We start from the raw sequence: 21,609 nt of genomic DNA, 5'->3' as shown, positions 1-21,609 counted from the left end.
AAAGATTCGACCTCTTTATTAACACATTCGGAGCAGGATTTACAGCTGAGCCTCCCCCCAGTGGCTTGTTATGCAGTAACACAGCAAAAACAGTTCAAGCTTACAAAAGTATAAACACATGTTTGACCACAGCAGCAATGTGGAACAGAAGAACGTAGTAAGATCTCCAGGAATGAGTTCCTCCATCCATTCCAAGTCGTGTCACATATGTTGAACGCAGCATAAATGTCAGACAGGATTCGTTACGGACAGCAAGGACACGTCTGTAATAACAGCGTTTCTACATTTATCGTAAAAAACAAAACATCCTACAAAAGATGCTGCTTCGCCTTGAGGGCTAGAAGCAACACCGAGCACATACCAGCTACGACTCCTCCTCCCTGTCAGGGTGCGTCTTCACGTAGACCTCAACCAGTGAATCCAGATCAAACCCGACATCGTAGTTTATGTTCAGAAGAGCGAGGCTTTTTGATTTGAACGTGTCGGGCGTGTTCTCCATGAACATCCTGAAGCGCTTGTACGCCACATGGCCGCCGTCCTGCAGAGCCAAGGTAGGCAGGATGCCGATGAGTCTCAGGACCGCCAGCATGTTTGGGAAGAACTTCACGTCGGCCAGCTGCAGCGTCTCATGGAGGCTGGACGGCAACGTCTCGCCTTTGCCCTTTTTGCTCCATTTCACCCACCAACAGTGCAGCTCGGCAGAGAGGGTTCCAGCATTAGGGATGTCGCTGTTAAACACCTGCACGCTCTCCTCTTCGGGTTCTGTGGACTTGTGCTGCTCTATGACAGCAGGGACCAGAAACAGACATCTCAGAGCCTTCAGGTGATCCTCGCTGAAGATGTCGGTCATTTCTCTGAAGATGTGGTTCACTACGGGAACAGACAGGTGCTCTTTGTAGTAACTCTCCAGCCGAATGACTCCAGATTCTGCCTGATGCTTCCTCAAGAACGACCGAGGAACCTTCACTGGGATCTCCATGGCGGTAGCTAGATTAACAGCCTCATCGCTCCAGAACTCGTGATACACGTCGATGTTGTCGGACACTTCCTTCAGGGAGTGCAGCACGGCTTTCAAACTGACTGCAGCGAAATGAGCATCTGTTGCGCTCCCTTGTACGTTCTTCCCAAAGGCCCGGGTGAGCGTCAGAACGTTCTTCAGCACAATCAGCGCCATGATGAACTCAAAATCAGCCAGCGCCTTTGAAATCTCCAAGGCGTCGTGTGTGACTTGATCGCTCCACCTCATGTCCTCGTTGTCGTGCACGCTGTCCACACAGAGCAGCAGCGCCTCCAAGATCTCCACCGCCACGTCAAACGCATCGTCCCTCCTGGTCCAGCCGCTTTGACAGATCTCCTTCAGCTCATTGGCTTTCTCCTCTTTGTCCGGGTAAAAAATGGAAATGGCGTGCTCAAACTCCTGCTGCAGCAAAGTGGACTGACTGAAGAAGGACTCGATCTTCTTAAAGGTGGACATGACGAGCTGAACGCCAGACGAAGACATGCTGTTGGCCAAAGACACATTCATGGTCTGAGTAGCTCTCAGTGTGAGCACTGCTCTGGGGAACTTCTCAAGCAGTTTGGAAGCAAATGCTTTTATTTGACTGAAATGCGTGGCGGAGCAGGAGTGGGCCTGACCTCTACACTGCTCCATATCTAAGCCCCATCCCTCAGTCATCTCAGACAGCAGTCTCTCTGCCAGAGCGTCTCCGTGTCCTTCAAAGCTCAAGAACCCGGCAAACTTCTCCTGCTGGCAGTTCGACTGGTCCACATACCGGAGGAAGACGGGGAGGAACCACCCTCCGGAGATCTTCACCAGATCATCAGTGAGTAATGAGAAAAAGCCGTTCTGTTTGACTTCCTCCACCAGCTTACTGCGGATGCATTTCTCACACGCCTCAATCAGCTGGTTGAGCTGCTCAGAGGAGCAGGACTCCTTATTCACGTCGTACCTCTTCTTCAGGACTTCGTCTCCACAGTTCATGCGATATTCCAACAACGCCTGAAAGTTGCTTGACCCGAGGCCTTCTTCTTTAGGATGAGCCGGTCCTGGAGGAGGGATGCTTTGCTCTCCTAACAGCAGGAGGACTTCAAACAATGACCTGAGATACTCTTTGTATTCGTCCTGCTCTGATCCCATCTGGACGTCTTCTTTAGCCGTCTCTGCTTGAGACTTTTTGACTTCTGGAAAAGAAATAAAAACACTTGCAAGACAGACTCAATAAATGATTCATGTTGTGATAAATGTGGCTGTCAAGTCGTAGATGTGTGTGTTTCTACTTACTTTTCCTCCCTTTAGTCTCCACTTCACTATCTTTGGTCTAAAAAATGGAAAAGAAATAAACTGTGATTACACAGAAATGTTGTTTTTTCAATTTAAAATGAGCTGAAATTAACCATTATAATATAAGTAATGTATGCATCTGTGGCTAATGGGACACATTCCCTCACTATGCAAACACACACACACACACACACACACACATATATATATATGACGATGCTCACCACTGAGCAGCTTGCAGCGTGCATTTTTCAATTCAGTACAATTTTATTTATAGTATATTTGACACTTTATTGTGCAATTTGTATCTCAGTATATTTTTCCCCATTTATATTTAATATGTTTTTGTTGTGCTGGTGGTCATGTGACTCTTTCTGCTTGAGATTGTTCCTCTTGGGAATCAATAAAGTATTTCTGTATTTTTCTGCAGCTTGTCAGATCAAACTTCTGTTAACGTCATATAACAAAAACAAGCACCAGCAGTAAAATCTAGGAGGACTCATTTATTAACATTGTGAAGGTTCCCATCCTGATTTAAAACCGTTCTTTTACCCACCATCTCTTTACCGCGCTTCACCTGTCCACTTTGAGGTTTGCTTGGCACGTCAAAAATAGTCGGTACGGCATCTTCCTTCAACACAGTACTCTGACATTCCTGCAACCAAAGCACATGTGAGGACCCAGCAGAAAACGAGACTGATGTGGAATTTGCATTAAAGCTTACATTCAATAAGCGCTACACAACGTGCTTTATAATAGTTAGGGCGACAACATGCAGGGCTGGTTAGAGTCCTTATCACATTTTACATAAACACTGTCCTCTGAAAACTGGTCCAACATTTTACAAACATAACTTACAGTGTCCATCAAAGATGGTTCAAAATGTTTTCCACAGAGCCTGTAGTATCTGTACAGCTGCTCTGCTGGTCTGTCTGTGAGATCTTGGCTTTGGCATTTTTCAACCCACTTCTTGGACCTGAAAGGAAAAACAAAATGTAGTTTCTGACTTTGAGGTTCAGCTGTTGTTCAGTGTTTATCACTTCAACAAAGTGCTGCACATTTGCGGATATTGAAATACCCGCAACACTGACTGAAAGTGCAGTGGTGACAAATACACTGAAAACTATTCAAAGTGTGAAATGTGTAAAGTCAGGACGCGAACCGGCGACCTTCTAGCTGCGAGGCGACGGTGTTAACCACCGAGCCACATTACAGCTCTGAAACATGTAAAGTAATCCTCCAAATCAATGTGGTGCTGATACTCGTCCATCTGTGTGGAGCTTCCCGGTGCACTGGCATCTCTTTAGCATATAAACGGACTGCTGCAGTTCAGATGGATTAAGAGTGACACGACTCCGACTCACAAACAGAAGCTTTTAATGCAAATTGAATCTGCAAACTATCAATGAATTAACAGAAGTCACTTAAGTAGCCAAGTGTCCACAGACGGTGAGAGGTTTCCAGAAATGGCATCAACAAATTAATGGTTGTGGACCTGTCTGTGTAGAGAGTAATGCAGCAGGTTGGCATCTGCTGCAGATGTTGGAGCTGGTCTATCATTATGTGCTCAGTGAAACGCCATGATGTGATTAGTTATGAGTATCACTGCTGCCAAAAAGTGATCACCTCCCACAAATCGATTCTTGTTAAAGCTGTTTCAGTACCTCTGCAGCTGTTTTTATCTGGATTAAACAGTCATAATGAAACACACAGACAATTGACTTCAGTGGTGTTTAACACCCTAATGAATGAAACCAGTCATTCTGATGCATTAACAACATTTTGGTCACAATGCTGGGACATGAGGATGTTTGCAGAACAGAACATTTCTTTATGTTTGACCCGGACAAACCCCAGATGTGCATGTAAACTCACAAGATGATGTGTTTCACTTTTTGACACAAGAGCTTCACCAGAACATTTTATAAATCGATCCTTGGGTGAGCCAGATGGGCTGTCAGGACACGTGATCCTGTCAAAGTTTTGAATGAAAATAAACAGCAACCTTTATGAAAAAAAGGGCGAAATAATAGTACTAAATATTGCACGGCACAGTGAGTTGACATGAGCTGCTACAGGTGCAGCCTTGTCCTGTTCTGTCCTGTTGCCCTCGCTAGCTACAGTTAGCGTTAGCTTTAGCATCGCTGCTAGCATCAGTTACCTCTCTGGGTCGTGTGGAAACCTGAAGAGCGGCTGAGCGTCACATTTGCCGCTGACACAGTTTGGAGCAGCGCACTGATTCTGCATTTTAAGTTTTTCTTTTTTATCATTAACTCATTAACTTCAGATTCTTCTGAAGACCCCAAAGACAAACCGCTACCGCGAAATGTCAAGCTACCTGCAACAACAACACAACGTCCGGGCTGTGCTTTCAAAATAAAATGCATCAATTTTAACGACTAATACCAAAAGTCACCAAAAAATTATCCAAGTGTCACATTTCATTATTATTTCTATTATTATTATTATTATCATTGTTATTATTATGTGTAAGTTATTTTCTCGGTTAATTGTTTAGCTATATCATCTATATAATGAGTGACTATCAACGAGATGTTGTCCTCAAGTGTCCTTTGTTGTCCACAACCCAAAGATATTCAGCTTGTTGCCAAAATTAAGAAGCTGAAATTAGAGAATTATTATATTTTTTCTTCAAAAAAGCTACACTTTTCAAGTGCTGTACTTAAGTACAATTTTGAAGGAAGAAACAACAAGCCTTACTTTAAACTTCTAACGCTAACAATCTAACTACACTATAGACAGAAATATTATAGTTCTTATCCCACATGCGTCTGGCATTTATTTAACATTTTTAGCTACTAGTTCAATCTCAAATTAAGATTTTAACATTAAGAAACTTTAGAAAAACATATGACAAGACCGTAATAATGCAATCAGTGTTTTGACATGTTGAAAAAAGCTGTGGCACCCACTGTCATAAACAACTAAACATGTCTTGTTTCAGACTGACGTGATGATGCTATGGAGGAGCCTGGACCTCTGTAGAACTGCTAGCTAACTTTAAATTAACTGTACTTCAGTGGAACTGTGAATCTTTTAGTTCACTTGTAGTCTTTGAGGCCACAGACAAATAATCCAGCACATGGTTCTCGTTTCTGATTTTATTTTGAAGACATATTCGCTTCCTGTTGTGACAGTTTCGAGCATCAAACGAGCGCGCGGGTCGTTGCTGTCCCATGATGCTCAGCGGTGTTTTCAAAGTGTGAATGTGGAGAACATGCAAAAACATAACAGTCCCTGTTTGTTATGGGATGTGGAATTCATGTTTTAAATATAAAATATATAGAATAGAATAGAATGCTTTTATTGTCATCACACACAAAATACAACGAAATTAAAAGACAACTCCAGTGGTGCAAAATACAAGTACAAAAAGATAAATAAGAATATATAAATATATTTACAAAAGGAGCCAGTAGGAAGTATGCACAGTTAGCAGGATAAATATAGTGCACTTATGAGGCAAGAACACTGTAGATATATGAGAAATGTTTAATATAAATAATAAATTTATACGCAGTGTTGCTGACTATCATATTCGTTTTAGAATGGATGTTTGCTTTCATCCACTTGTACAGAAAGTTCTGATATCGTCCTAATATTTAATTACAGTGCTGAGGTTGACCTGCAGACAGAATATGTGCTGCTAACTGACACTATAGCAGCGATGAGAGCATCTGGAGGTGTCTGCTGCTGCTGCTGCTGCTGCTGCTGGCTGACTCTCACCAACCGGCCGTTTCTTCTTCGTCTGTTTTTGTTGGGCGTGTGACTGTGCGCCTGGTCCGGTAATACAGGAATCCTATTTGCGTTTAAACATTCAAACAGACAGGCGAGGAAAACTTGCGGGATGACAGAATGAGGCCACTGTTCTTCAACTCTCGTTCTTAGTTTGGGACACGCTATTGGTTGGTTTTGGTTTCTCGCGATATTAGCGCGACCAATGGCGTCGCGGCGGCGCCAAGTCAAACCGAATAGTTTCCCCTCAACAGACAGAGCGACGTGTTGTGCTGGTGAGGAGCTGAGCTGCGACGGAGGAGCTTTCTCTGGTACCGCAACCACAGACCACAGCAGGTGAGTCTGTTGTTGACTTCTGTCCAGCCACAGGTAGCTACAGGTAGACTCGGCCCGCTATGCTCCGTCGTCTAACGGCTAATGTCTCGCTGACATTAACGTTTATTTGCGTCCACCCTTCATGTCAGCTAGCTAACTTTAAGCTGTTAGCTCAGCGTTAACGATGCTTGTATTTAAAACACATGTTAACAACCCGAACCTGGTGAGTTTACTGTAAAGTTCTGACCGTGTGTTGTGATGTTAACGCGGAGCTGCAAGGTGGATCGGTGCTTGGCATCGTTGCATCGTAGCTAGAAGGTCGCCGGGTTCTCCCACACAGTCCAGAAACATGTTGAGGTTAATTGGTGATTGTAAATTGTCCGTAGGTGTGAATGTGAGTGTGCTTGGTTGTCTGTCTCTAAGTGTAGCCCTGTGATAGACTGGTTACCTGTCCAGGTGAACCCGATGGATGTTAACGCGTCTGCACCGGAGTACAATCAGGACGAAATTAGACTTTTCTTTCAGATTGTACCAAGTGTAATACTGGCTTGCCATATCATGTTATGTCCTTGGTTAGTTTACATTGATTGCTTTGTTGGCTTTTCAGAAATCTCCACTAATTGAATCGGTTTTGGGGCCTTCACGATGGACAGCGTCGCAGTTTCACGACGAAACCAAACCAACAGGAAGGTAAGCTGGTGTTTGTGATGAGTACATGAAGTACTTGAAGAGTTGATCTGCAAAAACGGATAACTCCATCTTCACAAACCTTCAGAAATCCCACTTTACCATCGTCTACCTGAGACAACATTACATTAAGTTATCTCTGTTGTTGTCATTTCTACTGAGTCAAATCCATCCAGCTTCAGTTTGATCCATATTATCGCAAGCAAAAACTAAAAATCTACAAAAATGGAGTTCTGTTTTTGCAAATGAACTCTTCACTTGTCTTGTTGTGTTGAATGCTAACTCACCTTCCAAAAAAACATTTCCCCAGACTAAAATCAGTCTGTTTGATTTTATTACATTAGGGAAACAAGGAGAACACCCAGCCTGCACAGGGACCCAAGTCCTTCATCAGAAGAGACAAAACATCTGCTGCTCCGTTCCAGCTGAAAAGCAATGACAAAGAAGAGACTCTGGCAAAAAAGGATCCTTGTAAAGAGAAGCCGAAACAGGCCGCTGGTGAGGCTCTGAAAAAGGTGAAGGTTGTGCAGAGAGATGGTGTCAAACAAACCCACAGCCAGGCTTTGCTCACCGAACCGGCTGCGAAGCTCAAAAAAGTAGTTGCAGAAGCTCCAAAACCCACAGCTGCTGTCCAGTCGTCAAAATCTGCTCCAGGCATGTACAAAGGAAAGATTATCCAGTCAAAAATTGGGTCTATTTGGAAGGCAAGTGCATCTGTAGGTGCAGCAGATCCCAAACAAGAGGGTCAGAACGTGGCCAAACACAGGTCCAAATCTGTTTCTGAGATGCCTGGGCGTGGCTCACAAAAACCTGTGCCAACAAGATCCAAGTCAGTTTCTGAAAGATCTGCTCAGATGTCCAAGCCGGCTCCTAACCGACCTGCTCAGATGTCCAAGCCGATTCCTAACCGACCTGCTCAGGTGTCCAAGCCCGCCACCAGCAGCCGCCGTCCTGCCGGGTTCTGCTCTGCTCGCCCTCCTACCAGAACCATCCCAGCAACACTAACTGCTACCAGCTCCAGAAACACTACTGCGGCTTCCACTAAGCCAAGTGGGACTCAGAGCTCAAAGCCAAAGATTCCAGTGACAAACAGGAAGGTCAGCAAGCCTCCTGTCTCGAGCACCCTCAGCCAGTACAGATTCACCATGGAGACGGCCGAGGAGAGGAAGTAAGATGCATCTTAAATAAACATGATGCTTACCTTGGTGTGACTGTGTATCAGATGTGTTAAAAATGTTTGTGCTTCCCCTGCAGAGCGAAACTAGCGGAGTGGCTGGCTTCCAAGGGTAAGAGTTTGAAAAGACCAGCCCTGACAGCAGCAGGACCCTCAAAAGCCAAAACTTCTGCAAAACCCACAGCCGATTTCAAACCCAAGCCTCAGATTGAGCCTCAGCCTGCTGCACAGCGTGAACCCGAACAGAACCTGGAAGCACACGGCACCGGCTCTGCTGCCGCTCACTGTGATGACGCCCGGAGAACGGAGCCGACGGTACACGGCCAGACTCCAATCATAATGAACACCACCCTGGACCTGCTTGAAAACTCTGATGCCGATCTGCCTGTTGACCCACAGGACAGAGTGGATGATGTAAGGAGACGGGCGGGGCATGTGCTGCTGTTTTAGCTAGACTGAAAACCTTCCACAATGACAAACCAGGCTCCTTGTTTTTCATTTTGACAGATTGTTGTGAACCTGTGTGACGCCTTGGAGGCCATGGCAACACCATCCAGATGCAGTGACGGTAATTCTGTCCTCTGTGGTTTGTTAAATTTTACATTTTGTAAACCTGTTGGTATTAGGTCGGTTCTTAAGTAGTTATTCTATGTAGATGCGTCTGTTTACACTTTTTTTTTTCTCTCTCTGTGTTAGAAGTCCCACACATGACGGATGAGTGTGATGGTGTTGAAATGGAGAGCAGCAAACCAGTGGAGGAAAGTAAACAAGAGGAGCTGAAGAATGAAACGCCTGAGGATGTTGGTGAGCAGTCACAGGCTGAGCAAGTAAAGGACAAAGTAGAAGAATGTGATGATCAGAAGGTGAAGACCGAGGATGCTGAGGAAGAAGAAGAAAGTGATGATGACGTCATGGAGACGACACCCCAGAGGGAGGATGCATCAAAGATAAAGTACAGCGTGAAGACCACTCCATACCTGCAGAGGTGAGGGCAGCAACTTCCATTTACATTACTGTGGCTTTTTTTTGTTCAGCGGTTTCACTATTAAACAGTGAATAATTTTCCTCTTGAAATGTCTCATGTAGTGTCAAGAAAACAATTGAAGATGAGGCCAGCACAAGCACATCCAAAAGAAAGAGCAACATCAAAGATCTGAAGTTCCTGACACCAGTGCGCAGATCCTGCCGCATTGAGCGCAAGTCGTCCCGCCTGCCGAGCATGCTGGTCGACCACGACCCCTGTGTGTCGTCTCTGGCCGAACTGGTGAAGCTGGACGATGACGCCAACGCCTACATCTACAGAAAAAATGATGCACTTTTAGAGGATCTGCCAGACGAACCCAGACTGTGAGGAAAGTGGTTTTAAAAAGAAAAGAAAAAAAATCCTTCAGTAATGTCTGAGACTAAAGCTAATGGACACTTTATACTGTTACTTGTAAGATGGTTTCACTAATCTAAACGCATCTGCAAGATGTTTGATGTGTAATTTTGTTTTATTGTATTGGGGGAGAACATAGAGTTCATGTTTGTTCTTTCTATCTCTGAATGTTTAACAGTTTCCTTTAACAACAACCATCATAACACTGACATGTATCACCACATGTGCTATAATAAAATAATATTACTTTATTTTAAATGGTTGTGCTTTGACTGAGTTGACTAAACAGTCTTGAATGCATCTTTAAACATACAAAGTGCTGAGGTCCAGATATATCCCATGAAGAAACAGGTTCAGTATCACTCATACTGACCCAATGTAATGAAATTAAGTCTGTGTCAGAATGCGGTCTACCTTGAAACTATCACCAAGACTCAAACTGTTCTGACTACATCACATCACATTATTTCGTGAGGAAAAAAGACAAACAACATTTTAACACATTTAATCCCACTTTAATTGATCACGTTGTAAAAATCCAGAGCGCTCAGATGGGAACACTGCTTTCAATTGACCGCTTCTTGGCAAATTACATTCCTGACATTAGACTGGACGTTTTGACACCAGTTCCCTCTGATCCCAGATGAGACGTTTCATTATAACAAAATAAAAAATGAAAATCATCCACAAAGAAAAAAAACCTAAATCTCTGATGCAATTTTCTTCCCCTAAACAAAAAGTATAAAAAGTACTCTTTTCCCACTCATCTGCAGACCACAGGGGAAGGCGTTCAGTGCTGTGCGCTAAAAGGCTGTTTTCACTGCCGGCAGAAGGTTCTATGTCCTTGAGAGACCGCGGTTGTCGAGATCTTTCACCTGAAAGACGAAACACAAAGCTTTGTTAGAAACTTCTGTTATACTGCGGATTTCTTAATGTGCTGTGGAACGTGGAAGAAGAGAAGACAAGACAAAAGTGGTCATACAAGAATAAGTCAGACAGACTCGTTTATCAGTCTGATGTGAAACATGCTCCAGGTAGAGCCCTGACAAATATTTGCAAGAATAAATAATCATCAGACTTGATGAATTAATAGATACACTAAATTTAAAACAAAAAACGCCATCACAAGGTGCATCAACATGTCTTACTTCATTTTTAAAAAAACCTACAGATATTCAATTAACCATCTCTAGTAATTGGGAAAAATCTAAAACCTGGAACCATCGATTGAACAAGATGTTGATTAGTTGTCTGTCAACCAGTTAACTATCCATCCATCCATCCATCATCTCTACACCTTAATCCTCACCAGGGTCATGGGGGGCTGGAGTCTATCCCAGCTGACTCAGGGTGAAGGCAGGTTCACCTGGACAGGTAACCAGTCTATCACAGGGCTACACTTAGAGACAGACAACCAAGCACACTCACATTCACACCTACAGACAATTTACAATCACCAATTAACCTCAGCATGTTTCTGGACTGTGGGAGGAAGCCGGAGAACCCGGAGAGAACCCACGCTGCACGGGGAGAACATGGAGACGCCACGCAGGAAGATCCCGGGTGTCCTGACTGGGACGTGAACCAGCGACCTTCTAGCTGTGAGGCAATGATGCTAACCACCGAGCCACCTGCAGTCCTAACTAATTTATTAATTGTTAAAAACTGTTAAAGATCAGATTCCAGGAACTGGTGTCTGCATCTCAGGTTGAAATGTAGAGGATTCCTGCAGTCTGCAGGTTTTCTAGAAGTTCTTTTGTACCAGTCGAAGGCCGTTCTTCCCAAAGTGTGTAGCAACATGTCCGTACGAGAATAACCATGACCTGGATGACTGAGAATCTCCACAGACATCAGATTCCAGGTTATGGTCGTAAAGACCCCTTTACCTTTACTCTGTCATTTCCTCTATTCCTAAAAGAAATTGTTTTGATCAGCAAACCAACGTGGGGTCTAACTGATAGGTGTGTAGAGAACATCAGCAGCAGGTTTACCTTGTATATCCTAACCAGCCAGTGCTCTGTTGTGTAGGCCTCCTCCAACACATCCAGTTCAAAGTCTTTGTTGCCAATCTCAGCATTCCTCACTCTGTCGTAACCAGGAGGGCGCTCTGCAGAGAAGAGCAGGAGAGTTACAGCACAAAGGCTAACAGCAAGTCGAGCAGGTTCTGGTAGATTTTTGCCTCTTATGGCGAGGCAGAAGAAGAGCTGAGACGCTGGGCTGTGGGGTTACTCACTGGCCTCTGTGTAGACCTGTCCGAAGCGGTAGTAGCACATCTTGTACATGAGGCAGTTGAGCAGGACGGGCGAACCCTCGCGGTCCACTCTGAACTCTCCGGTGGGGGTGTAGTAGTCGTGCTCCTTGATGTGTTTGCCGGTGTCTGTGCTGCCGCCGATACGGACCATCCACAGAAACTTATTGATGTCTGTCAGCAGATACATACAACAATGAGACAGCTGCTCATAACAAAACCTTGAACAGAAATCACATCATGCCGTGAATATGTGAACCACGTCTTTTCTATGTCCATGTGATGGTTTAACACACAGCAGACTGGTTTAGCAGCCCCAGTGATGCAGGACACAGAGGATGTGCTGGGACATGGAACGTACCATCTGAGGAGTAACCCGTCAGTCCACCAAAGATGACCAGGACATAACTGACATCCAGCTCCCTCATAATCTCGTAGGCCCTCTCCTCTGTGGACGCCATGGCCTGCAGAGGAATCAACAACAGCTTTATTGTCGTAGCAATTACCAAAGCATTTGAGCAGATGACAAACACAGCAGCGATTCATCAACGTGATTGCTCTGAAGGTGATCCTGCTCACCTGTCCAACTCTGGAGATGTGCGTGTTGTTCCACGTGTTGTTGTCCACTAGAATCGTTCGATTAGCCATGGCCGTTATCTGATAGCCGTAATCCCACCATGACATGACTTTGGCATCCTGAAAGCACAACACAGGACTAAAGTGAATGAAAGAGCTTCAGTGTAATGACTGTGACTGTCTCTCCATCCTCGTTTAATGTGAGACCTTCTCTTTGTCACCGTGGGGATGACTGACCTCAGGAGTGTTGTGGCGGAGCCAGTAGTAGGCCTCTCTGAAGTCGTCGAAGATGATGCGGCTGCCGTCGCCTCCACGAGCAGACAGGACGATGGAGGGAGAGGAGTAGGCTTCACTGGTCACCCAGGTGGAGTGGAAGGTGTACGTGATGAGGAAGAAGGCCATGACCAGAATCATCCCACTGGCAACCTGGAAGGGACACCAGACGTCATGAGGTTGTCGTTATCTCAGCGACGTGTAAACCACAGTAACAGAACTCATTGATCAGGAGTGACTTTTGAGAAATGGTGAAAGAAAGCACCCTTTAGATATCAAACAGAATATGTTTTTATCTCTCTAAAAAAATGATGATTTTATGACTTTGCTGAGATTTAAAACACTTCTAACTTTAATTTAGAAAAGTTCTCAATAGTAAAGGCTATTATCCATCCATCCATCCATCCATCATCTCTACACCTTAACCCTCACTAGGGTCGTGGGGGGCTGGAGTCTATCCCAGCTGACTCAGGGTGAAGGCAGGTTCACCTGGACAGGTAACCAGTCTACCACAGGGCAGTAAAGGCTATTATCATTATTAATACTATAGTATTTGCTTTTAAAACGTAGCAGGGCGATAGCTTAAAGTTGCATAAAACACAAGTCAAAACTGTATGTATAGCAGTAATTCACTAGATTTCCATCATTGGAAACAAACATAAAAAGGAAGAGACGAGGGAACAAAATGTCTACAGTCTTTATGCTTTAGAAAAAACAAGTAATAACAAAAAAGGTTGTAGATGTAGAAGTACTGCCTAACATGAGCACGAGCCGCTTTGTCTGGCTAAGTGATCATGTCCAACCTGTTTGAATGTACTGATTTTAATGTGTGAACTGAATAGAAACCCTCAGCAGACTGCCACCACCTCGTACCAGCTCAATCAGCACGCTCAATCTCTCAGACCTCATCTAGACTGTACCTCGTTTTTGATGGGGTAGGTAGAGTCCTGCTGCTTCTTGCTCTTCTTGTCTGGCCGACTGACGTCCAGATTCTTCATGTAGGTGGTGAGCACCTGGGAGACACCGATGCCTGACAGGATGCACATGACCGGAGCCAGCACCAACATCAGACGCACCTGAGGAGGCCACAAAGAAGCAGCACATCAACACATGTATATTTATAGAGAAGATGCAGATTCACATTTCCTGTTTACATCGGTACATTCAATTCTGGGAAAGTGGTAACTTAGTAACTTATTTGATATGTAACTGGATATGTGTGTTAAAAACTGGTTCTGTGGAGACGTACCATGACGGCTGAGAAGTACATGCTGGTGACTCCATACATGATGATGAAGATCCTGGCGTCAGACAGGTTGTTGAAACAGTAGTAGAGACCAACTGCAAGAAAAGAAAAGTTAAACCAGAGTTACGTGTGTTGTTACGGCCAATTAACAGTTTCTGCGATGGTGTGCCGACTGCAGCAGTGGCTCTGTTTACACTTCAGTACACTTTTCCCTCATACTGGACAGAGAAAACCACGAGAGGAAACAGCATCCCACACTGTAGCACTCTATCAGTGATTATGATTGAGGTGTGGCAGGCACAGTGCATGAACATAGAGGAGTTCTAAAGGAATTGAAAGTTTCTACAGTGTTTGGACATCATTGCTGAAAGCATGCAAAAGCAAAGCTCGTCCAAAGTCCAGCACCAGCTACCTCAATATAGACTCTTTGCAGGATGAATTATAAACGGTGTGGGAGAGAATCTCCTCATTAAGCACCACTAGTGTTCCTGACACACCAACAGCTGGTGTGTTTGTCGTGCGGATAGTCACAGAATCTATGCTGCCGGCAGAGAGTCAGCGCAGAACCTCACAGACTTCAGCAGATGATGACATCAACGTCTAGCAGGCACAGAAAGCATGTACTAGCCCTTGGCTTTGTGTTTCTGCTGACTTGCCTGGGAACATGAAGACCAGCAGCTGGAGGTCAAAGTAGTACGAGGACCAGGTTGTGGGCTGGTGCTCAGAGACAGAGGCGATGATGGGGATGTTGTTCTTGGCGTAGGAGGGATCCAGCAGGGAGTAGAAACGACCAGTCCATGGAGAGATTTTACCTGAGAGCAATACACTCAAAGTCAGTCCAAAGCAGAATAATGCAGGACAAGAGTGAAGCCATCGCTTGAAAAGGTTTTTCCATCCATTATGCTTCTGCACCTTGTCAAGCATCTTACCTGTCAGCATGAGGACGGCGCCCACAGACAGCAGGATGAAGCCCACCAGGGAGATGACACTCTTGAACAGCACCTCAAACTGCTGAGCATTGAGTTTGCTGCGCAGGTAGTCCACAAAGGCGTGGATCTGGCACAAGCCGAACACACCGAAGGCTGCCATGTGCTCTGATGACTGCACAGGCTGGTGTAGGACAGAAGAGAGACGGTGCAGAGTTAAAGATTTTCTTCCCATCATCTGACAATCACTTTCTTTTGAACTTGGTTTAAAAATATCCTGAAGTGACAGGAGTCAGTGTTGTTTACCTGGAAGCCAACAAAAGAGATCTGCATGGAGAGGATGGTGCCCAGGCAGTAGACCGTGCAGTAAGCCACATAGATGCGGTGGGAGAATCGGCCTGTCAGCATCAGCACCAGGACGTGGAGGGGGATGAGGTTGATCAGGAACACGTAGCCACCCCAGGAGGAAACCTAAACACATACACAGACCTTAACACACCTCTGCAAGCTGTGAAATAGTTCGGTCCAACAGAGACTGGCAGATCTCCTCACCATGTAGAAGTAGGCCAGTGCGCACATGGACGACCAGTACACTGAGCCCGTTTTCACAGCCTTGATCCACATGTAGTAGGTCAACAACATGCAGAAGATGGCAATACCTGCATAAGGAAGCACAGAGGGGTTACAGCAGCAACTCTGGTCGTGTTTTCTTTAAACAACATCGCTACGCTCGTCAGTTTAAACACAGTGAGGTATCAACTAACCATTACTCTCGTTATCAAAGGTCTTTAAAACATTAAAAAACAGTAAAGGATGCCCATCAGCACATCCTAACGCCTAAGCCAACAGTCCAAAACCCGTCACACTGTTTACCAGGAAAAGCAGCACGTTCTCACATATGAGAACCTTTGTCGTTTACCTTCGTTATCATAGGAACCAGCAACAGAACGAGAGATATAACCAGGCACCACTGCAATCATAGCGGCCGCCAGGAGCCCAGCGCCTGCATCCTAAAGAGACAAAAGAGTGACTGCAGTGTGAACATTTCTACTGCTAAAAGAATATACACTCAGTTTTGCTGTAATCATCTTAGAAGAGTGTTAATTAAACGATCGATTTACTTTGGAGGCTGCAGTTTTTAGTAGAATGCATTATATTGACTGGCGATTCTATTATCCATTTCATTTATACCAATAAGGGCAGGTTAAATAACAGAAGCATCCATCTGTATGATGCATTACACTTTAGCAGCACCTCAAACTGCCAAGTTTGTGGCAGCACTAGAAATGATCAACTTATCACAAGGGAAAATGCATTCAGCAGAAAACCCCGTCCTCTAACGTCACCGGGATTCTTAATGAAGAATTGTGTATGTATATGATTATGTGATTTACCTTCAGCTCCTTGGTGAAGTGGTAGGTGACTATCGCGGTGAACGAGGAGAACAGCGGAGCCAGGAAGACGCAGACGTTTCGGATGTCGATGGTGATGTGGAAAAAATGTAGGACGTGGTACAGGACGGCAGACGTGATCATCAATCCTGGTGAGGGAGAGGAGATGAGGACAATCAGTCACTGACGACACTCTTCTGAAACCTTATGAAACACCTGAGCTGCTCTACTCTGACGATCAAACAACCCAGAATAGAGTCTCTGTAAGTGTCACGCTGTTCTCCAGCCATTTCTTCTGATTCTTACCTGGATAAATGGTGCCACCGATGATCCTCCCCAATGGGTACCATGCTCTGTCATCAAACCAGTTGTGAAACTTATAAAATCCTTCTTCTGCCAGGAAGCGGGTGGTACGGTAGTTGAAGTACCTGAAGGTGAGACATGAGTTTAAGGAGGACAATCTAATTTAAAAAAAGAAAAAGAAAAACCTGACATAAGCGGCACTTACGGATCAAACTCATGGATGACACTTTCAAACCTCAACACGGAAAAAAGTCTGGTGGAGAACGCTGCAGAGGAGAAACACAGGGATCATATTCAGACATGAGAGATGTAACACTGCTGCCGATTCATCAATCAGTTAAAGTGACAACATTCTACATTAATGTTCATCGTGGCCTCATTCATACAGACCCACCACAGTGACAGACAGAGCCACGCTACACACAAGACATTAGTTGTTCACGTGAGACTGGACAGCACATCAAGTTATATATATATATCAGACATAACAATGGACCAATAAACACAATCTAAACTGACCTAATAGTTTATGATTTCCACCAATCAATGAAAAATTACGACTTAACCAGAAAAGATCCCAACAGCTGTGATTGAGCTCCAGACTCAACCTGAGGATGGTTTAACTTCAGCTGATAAACTCTGTGTTTCAGCTCACCTGTGACCTGCTCTGAGAGCCCGACCCAGACCGATTCTGTCTCTTTGTAGATGATCATTTCTAAATGTAAGTACTTAATGAAGTCACCAGTGTGGTTGTTCATGTGGATCCTGCTGCTGTCTGATAGTTAAATAAACGTGGAGGAAAGACGCCAACAAACAGCTGGAAGCAACAACCCAACTTCAGCTTCTGTTAATGTCTTGTAAAAAACAGCTTACATTCATTTATCATTATGGATGTTTCTGTTTTTAGCCAAATTTATTTGAAGTTATAGAGCAACAGGAATGAGAAAGGTGTGTAATGATTCTGGCAACAAACATTGTCTTTTGGATCAGATCAGATTAGATAGAACTTTATTGACTTTTGCTCATTGTGATGTTTTTTGGACCAATATTGGTGCTGAAATGTGGAAAAAGACCTCCCCCAAATCACTTCACACAACTCAAAGTACCCTTATCAGTGTGTATTCATCTGTTAATGTGACAGCAGGTAGTTCAGACTCGTCACCAGGGCCGACCCGGTACGATCGCAGACCGAGCTTTAACAGTAAAGTCAGTAGAGTTCTCATTTAGACCCAATGAGGCCAACACGTTCTACTGCGGTCAGATGAAGGGAAAGGAGTTTGAAAGGGTTGAAATGTGTTCTTTTGTTTGTTGTCTGCAGAAGACTCACAGAGGACAGCAGCCATAGACAGGATGAGCAGCTTCAGCAGTGTGTCCTGCTTCTCATAGGACAAACGCAGGAAGCCCAGCTTGGTCATTTTGGCGAGGTTAGGGACAGCTCACCGTACTACCTGATGGAAGGAAGGAAGATCTGTAAGATGAAAAGCACTGCAGATCCATTTTCAGCACAACACTGATTAATAAACGTTCATTCAGGGTTTTGTTTTTGTTAATGCCTGCCCAGTAGAATCTCTTCTAAGAAGCCAGTCAGTGCTCCAGCTGTGGGGAATGAGCTCCAGTGTTCAGCCCAACCAGATAAGGCCACGCACTAAGATGTGGCGTCAGGAACCAGGAAGCAGCTCCGTGGAAGCCCTGTGCAGGGATCTGTGCCAGTGTTCTTCACATTTTTTGCATCAAAAAGTGCTATGCAAAGCAGAGACTCTAAGCATTCAGCTGCACGGTGATGTTTTTTAAATGCTAACTTTCAAAGCATCAGAGCGAACCTGAGAGGTGCTGACAGTCAACCAGCCGTCTTCACATCACAGGGCGAGAAAACGAACCGCAGCTAATGCGTGTTAACTGGCTATTAACACGGACGACGTGCATTTTTAACACGCATGCAAGCCACAGTTTGAATCGCTCAGTATGTTATAGCTGGTCCGTATCAGGCCGGCTAATGCTGATGCTTCCATCCAGTTAAAAGTATGAGTAGCTAGCGAGGCTAACTTGCTAGCCGCCGTTTAATGAAAACCCCAATCACGCGCCTCTTCTTTGACTCGTTGTACAGCTACCAGTGACTCCTTCAGACATGGCAGCAGGACAGCAGTCTCAAATAAAAAGTCCTAAAGAAGCTAACAGCTTTAATATGTAATGTTCAGTCAGACTCACCCGCTCCGCTCCTGCTACTCATACACTTTTCACACACAACCTTCACCGTAAACTAAGCCCGCCTCCACCACGCCGCGGTGCGCGTTTATTGGTCGAGCGTCAGTCCACGGTAATCTCAGTTGAATGTGATTGGTTAGTTGGCTGTCACTCACATTTGGTTCCCTTCATTGCCGCTGAGGTCTAGTGACGTGTCCTTACGGAGGAAAGGAAGCGTGTCGCCCCCTGCTGGTGTAAAATAATACCACCTCACTTCATAAGCCCCCAGTTACAGTCAAATATATTCATAGCCTCCCATTAAAGTAGAAAAAAACAGCTTCGGTCACTGAAAAAAGTTAAAATTGGCAAAAGTAATAATGAATACAAATTTAATCAAAATCATGACATTGTTTCTGAATTGTGGTTCAACAGAAATATTTAAAGAAAAAAAAAAACAACAAACAAGCACAATGGGACCCATAAACTAATATTTAGTTGAACAACCCTTTGAGCCAATCACTGCCATCAGGTGTTTTCTGTAACTCTCAGTCAGACTTGTGCACCTGTTGACAGGTATTCTGGCCCACTGCTCATCAGCAAAGGGCTCTCATTTTTCCAGGACAGCTTTTATTTTTATTTTTCTAATTATTATTTTCAACCACAATTCAAAAGCAATGTCTTGTTTCTAGCTAAATTATAATTTATCAAATTTTTAATTATTATTGCTTTTTTCAGTTTCTAGCTATTTCAGTGACTCTTGTGAATTTTGCCTTTTCTTTAATGGACGGGGATTAATAAGTTTGAGGATGACCAAAAGCAAACAGTAAATATTACAGCATCAGTTATTAAAAACTTAAAAAAAAAAAAAAAATAAGAATTAAAAAAAATGTTGTTTTTTTTTTTTTTAATAATAAAACAACATTGAAAAAATACATTGAAAAAAAGTTATAAATATTTTTGATTTATATTTCTCCTTTTATTTGCTTTTTCTTTTATGGATTCATTTTTGATTAACATTGCTTTGTATTGCCACATTATTTATTCTTTTTTTTCCACTCTTATTTTCTTATTCTTTAATTGATTTATTTTTGTAATTTGGCACCCTCACTACTCCATACCTACCAGCATTAAACCTGGAAAAAAAAACAACAACAAATGTAATATATCGATCACTTTCCGCTCAGTTAAAACACCAACTCGTGTTTTTGACTGACTTTAAAATGTCCTGGAGGAAAACCCTGAACACAGAGATCAAATATTGAATACTGACCAATTTTATTGAAATTAGACTTATTACTTTTACAAAACCTCACTCACAAATATCAGTCTGAACAAACACTATGCTCTTCTTACAATAATTGCACACCGTTTCAGAATCGTGGCCCCTCTCCACAGCTACGAGCTCCGATGAGTGAGGGACGGGTCGGGTCAGGTCAGGTCAGGGGGGGCGTTGCTTTGTAGTTGTAGTGGTGGACTTCTGAACATTCAGGAGGTATTAACATTATATACAGCAGGAAAACCAAACAGCTGATGGTCTTTGGAGATCAGTTATATGTGCATCAGCTCTCTTGTGGGGGGTTTGTTAGGACGAGTTAACTACACGACTCCTTTGTTTGTTACAGAGCTTAGCATTGTGGTGGTGAAACAAAACACAGATGCAGCAGTTTGGCAGTGTCATCTCACCTATCGCTACCGTCACACCAGCTGAAAAAGGCTCAGGCAGCTTTTTCCTTTGCTGGTGTCATCAGACGCTGAAGGGAGATTCGAATTCAGGATCAAGCAACACTTTTGTCAGCACACACGAGTAACTTTCCATTTCAAAAGGTCACCGTTCCTTTTGTGTAGCAGCTCCTGAAGTGACGTTTAAATTCTACTAAAAACAAAGCAAAAAAATCCTCCCTTTAGAACTGTACAAGGTTGTCAATGGAGCTGCGAGGACACGAGAACGTGACGGAGGAACACGCCGTTGTGCAAGAAAGCATTCAATCTGTGAGGAAGGAACGTGACTTGCAACATTGAGCCGTCGGTAAAACACGACTGTGCTTTGCTTCTGAACGCAAACGAGCCCCTTCAGAGTTAAAAAATAAAATAAAATCCTTCTCAAGTCACAAGTTTGCGCAAACATATTAAAACTACGTGATTTCTTGTGCTGTAATTTATTAAAGGAGAGTCACTCAAATGGCACATTATACAAAAAAAAAAAAAAACAGAAAACAACGAAAGAAAAATCACAAAAGAAAAGAAGTCTAGAGCTGAGTATATCATGTGTTTCGAGTGTGAGGCACAGGGCAGTCGATTTTTGTGTCACACTTAAAATGTGTCTGGCGGGTGCTGCGAATGAATAACCGAAGGGCCAGAGATCAGATAAAAATGTGTAAACCCTTTGTCTTAAACCACACATCATCATCATCATCATCATCATCATCATCATTAAGGGCAATCCTTCTGGAAGAATCACGCCGAGGGAAGCCACTCGCCGGCTGCCATCCAGCCTCCTTCGAGCGGATCCTTCACTGGGCGGGCAGCGGCCTCTGGCGGCTCGGGGAGGTGTGGGGCGAGGACAGCCTCTCCGACGAGGCCGACGACGTCAGGGACGACTGCAGGTGGACAGTCTTGTGGAACAGCTTGTTGCTGATCAGCACGACCAGGGAGAAGAGGCGCAGCTGGAAGTGGCTGGAAGAGCGGAAACATGATCAGCGACTCGTGCAGCGAAACTAACCGTTCTTCAACAAGTCGTCTGTACGTGACACTCACTACAGCTTTGTTGGTGTCTTTGCCTCATTAGCGCTGATGATGAACAGAGGGAAGAGGATGGAGAACAAGCAGCCACTGGTAGAAAAGAAAGATCACATATGATATACAGGAAAAGCAGCT

The 21,609-nt window shown here is 44.1% G+C and overlaps 4 protein-coding genes across 7 annotated transcripts in view; 1 reads left to right on the top strand and 3 right to left on the bottom strand.

The window, feature by feature from the left end:
- On the bottom strand, window positions 1–4,617 carry LOC103363042 (52 kDa repressor of the inhibitor of the protein kinase). Of its 2 annotated transcripts, none has more exons than XM_008289631.1 (5): window positions 4,443–4,617; window positions 3,140–3,257; window positions 2,838–2,936; window positions 2,282–2,318; window positions 1–2,181 (listed from the first exon to the last, which is right to left on the bottom strand). In XM_008289631.1, exons 1-5 carry the CDS (start codon window positions 4,526–4,528, stop codon window positions 365–367), a joined length of 2,157 nt encoding a protein of 718 aa, XP_008287853.1. In that variant the 5' UTR covers window positions 4,529–4,617; the 3' UTR covers window positions 1–364. The 2 variants fall into 2 exon arrangements, with proteins under 2 accessions (XP_008287853.1, XP_008287854.1); XM_008289632.1 differs by having other exon boundaries at window positions 2,859–2,936.
- Window positions 4,618–6,291: 1,674 nt separating this feature from the next.
- Window positions 6,292–9,849, top strand: LOC103363040 (cytoskeleton-associated protein 2). 3 transcript variants are annotated; one of them, XM_008289630.1, is made up of 7 exons: window positions 6,292–6,373; window positions 6,960–7,042; window positions 7,384–8,207; window positions 8,294–8,627; window positions 8,721–8,781; window positions 8,913–9,198; window positions 9,300–9,849. In XM_008289630.1, the coding sequence occupies exons 2-7, from the start codon at window positions 6,998–7,000 to the stop codon at window positions 9,562–9,564; spliced, it is 1,815 nt and encodes a 604-aa protein (XP_008287852.1). In that variant the 5' UTR covers window positions 6,292–6,373; window positions 6,960–6,997; the 3' UTR covers window positions 9,565–9,849. The 3 variants fall into 3 exon arrangements, with proteins under 3 accessions (XP_008287852.1, XP_008287850.1, XP_008287851.1); XM_008289628.1 differs by having other exon boundaries at window positions 8,910–9,198; XM_008289629.1 differs by having other exon boundaries at window positions 6,367–6,406; window positions 8,910–9,198.
- Window positions 9,850–10,090: 241 nt separating this feature from the next.
- The window catches only part of stt3a (STT3 oligosaccharyltransferase complex catalytic subunit A), a 19,185-nt gene continuing 7,666 nt past the window's right edge, over window positions 10,091–21,609 (bottom strand). Inside the window, exons 3-20 of the mRNA XM_008289626.1 lie at window positions 18,760–18,811; window positions 17,882–18,002; window positions 16,760–16,820; window positions 16,558–16,679; window positions 16,255–16,400; window positions 15,780–15,870; window positions 15,413–15,519; window positions 15,167–15,331; window positions 14,864–15,044; window positions 14,591–14,746; window positions 13,938–14,029; window positions 13,609–13,764; window positions 12,653–12,841; window positions 12,419–12,535; window positions 12,201–12,303; window positions 11,825–12,013; window positions 11,583–11,698; window positions 10,091–10,466 (exon numbers count right to left, since the gene is read on the bottom strand). Of these exons, the coding sequence (XP_008287848.1) occupies window positions 10,428–10,466; window positions 11,583–11,698; window positions 11,825–12,013; window positions 12,201–12,303; window positions 12,419–12,535; window positions 12,653–12,841; window positions 13,609–13,764; window positions 13,938–14,029; window positions 14,591–14,746; window positions 14,864–15,044; window positions 15,167–15,331; window positions 15,413–15,519; window positions 15,780–15,870; window positions 16,255–16,400; window positions 16,558–16,679; window positions 16,760–16,820; window positions 17,882–17,969 (2,118 nt within the window). The 5' untranslated portion in view covers window positions 17,970–18,002; window positions 18,760–18,811 and the 3' untranslated portion in view covers window positions 10,091–10,427. The remainder of the gene's footprint in view (window positions 10,467–11,582; window positions 11,699–11,824; window positions 12,014–12,200; window positions 12,304–12,418; window positions 12,536–12,652; window positions 12,842–13,608; window positions 13,765–13,937; window positions 14,030–14,590; window positions 14,747–14,863; window positions 15,045–15,166; window positions 15,332–15,412; window positions 15,520–15,779; window positions 15,871–16,254; window positions 16,401–16,557; window positions 16,680–16,759; window positions 16,821–17,881; window positions 18,003–18,759; window positions 18,812–21,609) is intronic.
- ei24 (EI24 autophagy associated transmembrane protein) overlaps window positions 19,987–21,609 on the bottom strand; it is a 9,402-nt gene continuing 7,779 nt past the window's right edge. Inside the window, exons 10-11 of the mRNA XM_008289627.1 lie at window positions 21,490–21,564; window positions 19,987–21,408 (exon numbers count right to left, since the gene is read on the bottom strand). Of these exons, the coding sequence (XP_008287849.1) occupies window positions 21,246–21,408; window positions 21,490–21,564 (238 nt within the window). The 3' untranslated portion in view covers window positions 19,987–21,245. The remainder of the gene's footprint in view (window positions 21,409–21,489; window positions 21,565–21,609) is intronic.

Source organism: Stegastes partitus, unplaced genomic scaffold (assembly GCF_000690725.1).
Source record: "Stegastes partitus isolate 25-593 unplaced genomic scaffold, Stegastes_partitus-1.0.2 Scaffold626, whole genome shotgun sequence".
Classification (NCBI taxonomy): Eukaryota; Metazoa; Chordata; class Actinopteri; family Pomacentridae; genus Stegastes; species Stegastes partitus.
The sequence above is the reverse complement of the archived record's forward strand: the minus strand, read 5'-3'. Positions and strand labels throughout refer to the sequence as shown.